This window comes from Rhinopithecus bieti, unplaced genomic scaffold (assembly GCF_001698545.2).
Source record: "Rhinopithecus bieti isolate Rb0 unplaced genomic scaffold, ASM169854v2 scaffold_4602, whole genome shotgun sequence".
In the NCBI taxonomy this organism is placed as follows: Eukaryota; Metazoa; Chordata; class Mammalia; order Primates; family Cercopithecidae; genus Rhinopithecus; species Rhinopithecus bieti.
In genome coordinates, this window is record NW_016804401.1 from 175,076 (window position 1) to 180,693 (window position 5,618).

At 47.6% G+C, this 5,618-nt stretch overlaps 1 protein-coding gene across 7 annotated transcripts in view; it reads right to left on the reverse strand.

Moving 5' to 3' along the window:
* STX2 (syntaxin 2) overlaps positions 1-4,991 on the reverse strand; it is a 42,787-nt gene extending 37,796 nt beyond the window's left edge. For 5 of the 7 annotated variants that reach the window (XR_001884630.1, XM_017867853.1, XM_017867856.1 and 2 more), the window contains exons 1-2: positions 4,881-4,991; positions 2,157-2,231 (exon numbers count right to left, since the gene is read on the reverse strand). Coding sequence is in view for 6 of the 7 variants with exons in the window: in XM_017867853.1 (XP_017723342.1) it covers positions 2,157-2,177 (21 nt within the window). In the remaining variant the exon portion in view is untranslated. The remainder of the gene's footprint in view (positions 1-2,156; positions 2,232-4,880) is intronic. The other 2 variants (XM_017867854.1, XM_017867857.1) reach the window with 2 other exon arrangements.
* Between the last annotated feature and the right edge of the window lie 627 nt (positions 4,992-5,618).

Genomic DNA, 5,618 nt, shown 5'->3' on the forward strand with positions numbered 1-5,618 from the left:
AACTTTTTTTGGGTTTTTTTTTTTTTTTTTTTGAGACAGAGTCTCACTCTGTCGCCCAAGCTGGAGTACAGTGGCATGTTCTCAGCTCACTGCAACCTCCGCCTCCCGGGTTCCAGCGATTCTCCCGCCACAGCCTCCCAAGCAGCTGGGATTATAGGCACCCACCATCATGCCTGGCTAATTTTGTATTTTAGTAGAGACAGGGTTTTGCCATGTTGACCAAGCTGGTCTGGAATTCCTGACCTAAGGTGATTCACCTGCCTCGGACTCCCAAAGTGCTGGGATTACAGGCATGAGCCACTGCGCCCGGCCTGCACTATGTAACTTTTCTATTAAATGCAACACTTAATGGCAGGAGATTCTTTAAAATAAATACATTTTTACAAAGAACTTGCATGGAGTTAAGCAACCAAGTAAAAGGAATAAAATCGGAAAAATAATAATTTGACAAAGGGGCAGGAAGGCTAAAGACAATTTAAAAAGTCTCATTTCCAAGAAGTGAAATCAGGAAATCCAAGCATCTTAACTCCTTTATACCTTAAAGGAACTTCCTTGTAGCTTACAATGTAATCTAATGGTTTTTTCCTTTAGATAACAGTAGCAACTAACAAATACTACAAAACCAGTGACTAGGCTTATGTGAGATATTCAAGAAATTCTGATTGAGTCTAAAAAACTAATAACTTTCCATATACTTTTATAAACCTATTAAAATGTTCAAATCTAGGCACTGCTAGGCCAGCTGAGGCTGTCGAGTTTAACTATCCCATGAGACTCAGCATAATCAAGGCGAGTCCTCCAATAATCAAGGCGAGTCCTGCAATGAAGGTTCCGTTATTAAAAAACCCACTGGACATGTGTTTTCGTTTCTTCATGTTTTACAAGGTCAATGTATTTGTTCTGTGACTCAATTTCAAAAATTTGAAATTATGCAACATTAGATCAGATAGTTCTTAGGTTTGAGAATTTCAGCAGGGCCTAAGCCCAAGCGCTGTGCTGGGGAGATAAGCAAGAGGGGGAGGCCTCACACCTCAGACAGGATCCCAGCCCTGGCAGGCTGCCACGTCTTAAAATATCAGCCACTGGGTCACCAGTGACTTTCCTCTGAGTCTTCTACCTGAGCTCATACACAGCTGATCAGTCACCGATTTCAGACCCTGAGTCCTCTGCTCTATGCACCTGCCCTCAGGACTCACTCCCACCAGTGGAGGGGTGGCAGTGCTGCTGGGAGCCACGCACACCTGACCCCTGCGCCCGCAGCCAGGTGCCACCTCTGCTGCCGGAACCACCACTTCCTGAAGAACCAAGGAGTCCTCGTTCTGAGACACTGCCCATCTTGCAGGGAAGCCTTTGTAAAACTCTCTTAAGGGGCGCCGCAGGACCTCCCAAAGGCAGCCTGCAAGGAGGAGGCGCTCCTGCAGCAGCCAGCGCCGGGTGGGAGAAGCGGGCACCCACCAGCAGAGGGCGCTGCAGGCCTGGCCCCAGCAGGCGCGGAGGCCGCGTGCACAGCTCCACCATCCGCACGCAATTCCCTCCTGGACTGCACCAGAACGATGATTTGCATTTTTCTCATTATTAACATTGTGATCATACTAAAAATTCCAGAGAACTTATGTAATTCAAACAACTTTTAAAAATATTAGCTGAAGTATTATTTCAAATATTATAAATGCACAATCATATTGATACACATCTTTAAAGAAGAAAGCCGCCATGCGCGGGGGCTCACACCTGTAATCCCAGCACTTTGGGAGGCCGAGGCAGGCGGATTGCCTGAGCTCAGGAGTCTGAAACCAGCCTAGGCAACATGGTGAAACCCCGTCTCTACTAAACATGAAAAAAAAAGAATTAACCGGGCGGAGTGGCACGCACCTGTGGTCCCAGCTACTTGGGAGGCTAAGGCAAGAGAATCACTTGAACCTGGGAGGCAGAGGTTGCAGTAAGCCGAGATTGTGTCACTGCACTCCAGCCTGGGCAACAGAGTGAGGCTCTGTCTCCAAAAACAAGAAAAGAAAAAAAAAAAAAAAAAAAGAAGAAAAAGAAGGGAGGAAGGAAGGAAGGAAAGGAAGGGAGGGGAAGGGAGGGGAGGGGAGGGAAGGGAGAGGGAGGGAGGACAGGTAGGCAGGCTATGATTGGGTTTCATTAAACACTCTTACCTGATGGAAGAAATCCTCCATGAAATGGTCTTTCTCAACCACAACAACTGTGTCTCCATCATCATTCTTCCTACACTACAATGAAAAATGGAAAATTCAGATTTTAAAATTTTATGTAGGCACAAATAGAGAACTGAAATACAAAAACAGTTCAATACCCACAAGATCTCAACTCACTAGAGCACCAAATTGTAACAAACTAGCAGCCACCACTATCTACCCCAAATGAACTCCACAACATTTTCAACAGAACAGATCCTGGCTGAAGCAGCCGGGAAGGTGCATGACCTGGAGAGAAGCAAGGGGTGGCTTTCTCAGAACTAAGCTGCTTAGAATCATTTAGTTCTCACTATGTAAGTCAATATCACACAGGCCAGTTTCACCTTCAAGAAGCGAAACTGCTTGTGTTGCATATTTTCCATAAACAGTAAAAACACTGGCCGGCCACAGTGGCTCATGCCTGTAATCCCAGCACTTTAGGAGGCTGAGGAGGGCGGCTTGCTTAAGTCCAGGAATTCAAGACCGGCCTGGGCAACGAGATGAAACCCTGTCTCCACAAAAAATTAGCCAGGCATGGTGGCACATGCCTGTGGTCCCAGTTACTTGGGAGGCTGAGGTGGGAGGACTACCTGAGCCCAGAAGGTTGAGGCTGCAGTGACCCTGTATCTAAAAACAAACAAAAACAAAACAAAACAAAACCCCACATCATCCAGAAGAACGACCATTGATCAGGAACTGAAGACCTGGGCTCCAGCCTCCTCCCCAGCAGCCCATTAACTTGTCTCAGTCTCTGCCTCTTGTCCATGAAATAGAGATAATATTCTCCCATCTCCATCAGAAGACTCTAAGGATAAGATATTTATCAGTGTTTTACAAGGTAACACTACTTTCACGGGTCATATTAATATATAAACCAATAAAGGCTTTTGAAATTACTCCTAGTCCCTACTCTTTTTTTTTTTTTGGAAACAAAGTCTCGCTCTGTCACCCAGGCTGGAGTGTGGAGTGTGCAGTAGCAGGATCTCGGCTCACACCTCCGCCTACCGGGTTCAAGTAATGCTTGCACCTCAGCCTCCTGAGTAGCTAGGATTACATGCACCTGCCACCACACCCAGCTAATTTTTTTGTATTTTTAGTAGAGACAGGATTTCACCATGTTGGCCAGGCTGGTTTCGAACTCCTGAGCTCAGGCAATCCGCCCACCTCACCCTCCCAAATTGCTGGGATTACAGGCATGAGCCACTGCACCCAGCCCATACACTTGTCATTCTAAGCAAAGCAGCACTTCAAGACAAAATGGCAATCAACTGACAAGCAGCAGAAACTAACATTAAGACAGACCCCACATAGTTTAACACTCTTCTCCAGGATCCCACACCACTCTAAAAACCAAAAAAGAATGGCTGAAGATACTGAGTGCCAGTGCCCAGGGTCTGCAGGAGGCAGGCCAGGTGTGTTATCTGTCAATCCTCCTGGTACCACACCCCCTATCCCCGCCATAAGGCAGGTACTGGCATGGCTATTTCAGAGAACACATGCTCAATGGTTATGGTCTCAGAGCTAAGCGGTGCCGAACCAGTAGATGAAGCCAGTTCGTCTGACTTTCCAAAACTCACCATCTTAACAACTGTACCAGGTTGACCCTCTTAAAAAGAGTAAGAGCTGTCCTTTAGTTCCAGCTCACAAGTGGTAGGCAATTTGAAACACTCTCCACACATGTTCTCATTAGTTTTATGGGCCCCACGTTGCCAGTGAGGAGGCTGAAACACAGTGCAGGGATCACTCAGCAGGGACGGCAGAGCAGAAGCAGCCTGTGGCTGTGATTCCACACACCCTGCTCTGACAAGCACACTCTACCCTGGGGGAAGATGGGATGGGGGAGGAGCTGTGCTGCGGAGCCCCACCAGCCATGCAGGCCAGGCCCCACAGACTCCCCTAGCAGGGACTCCCTCTCTTAGAAAGAGGATCTACTCCCGTGTGTGCCAGCCCCGCCTCTTGGGCCCACAGCCTGCTCCCTCCCTGTCTCCAAGTGCTCACTTGGGCAAACTAAATCCCACTAGCTGGGCCCGGGGTCTCACTGCTTCCCTGTGGCTATCTGCCTTGTCTGCTCAGCTGTGCACTCTCAGAAGCACAGGACCAGGAATGATGCAGTGAAGCATGACCACGTTAAGTCATTGACTGACTGTGCATTCTACCCAAATACCTCATGGAGGGGTGGGGAGAGGTGGGTGGGGGAGGAGGGTGGGGAGAGGGGCGGGAGGAGGCGGAGAGCTGGAAACTGAGCTGAGACTGCGTTGTGGGCCCTAAAGCCCAGGGCCATGAGATGCCACATGGCTCTCAGGGCATCTCACACCTCCCTGCTCTGTCAGTAACTTTAGGTTCTAGATTCAAAGTCACCTCATTTTTGTTTATTTGGAAAACTGTAAACATATACAAAAGTAGAAGGAATACTATGGGTGAGCCCTCACTGTCCCCACCACCCAGGCTTAACAATGGTCAAGCCACAGCCTGTCTGTTTAGGTTGACACCCACCGCTTCCCACCACTTCCTACCCCACACCATAAGACCATCTTGAGGCAAATCCCACGAGGCAGATGCTACTGTGGAGACTGCACCTGCGGCTCCAGCAAAGAGGCTGCACCCATCTCAATGCTCCCCAGCACCACGCTTCCCTGTGAAAGCAAGTCGCTTTCCATGGTGACCTTCCCATGCTGTGCGACGCACCTCCACAGTGGCGTGGTGTAAGCAACCAGAGACTCAATCGTCCTCTCCCATGGTGACCTTCCCATGCTGTGCGATGCACCCCCACAGTGGTGTGGCGTCAATCCTCCTCCACTCTGAACCCATGGCACGGGCAGATTTTTGTTCCGAGTCATTTGCTTGCCGGTAAACAATTTGGTTCTCTACCCGTAGGCCAGGAAAGATCCACATGACTGGAATATGTTTCCTCTACTGTCTTATTTCTTATTCTTAAGCCTTGACTTATATGTCTTATTTCTACCTGGAACTCTTAAAACTGATTAGATAACAGGAAACAGACCCAATAATACTGTCTTTGCTTTTCCATTCAAAAAAAAAAATGACCAAAGCAATCTTTTTGGCTTTATCCCTAAGCTACATTATTCTGATCTTCAATGAATGTCCACGTTCAGTCTTTCAACCTGAGACAGTGCAACAGCTGTACAACAGCCATGATTATGAGAGGGTATTCATTGTAAATAACCAAACTGCTTGTGGCAAACGTTTACTACAAGCCAGGGAATACTCTCCTATATGACATACTTGATTTCCCAAGTGTCAAAGTACAGGATAAACATTTAAATATCAGCATTCCATTTCTGTTAAACGTTAACAGAAGTCTTCTTAAAAGAAGCATTATAGTAGAATCACAACTCCCCCTGTGTGAATACTATTGTCAGGAACAGGTAGCAGGTAGCTTCCTGGTTTAGAAACTGCGTAACA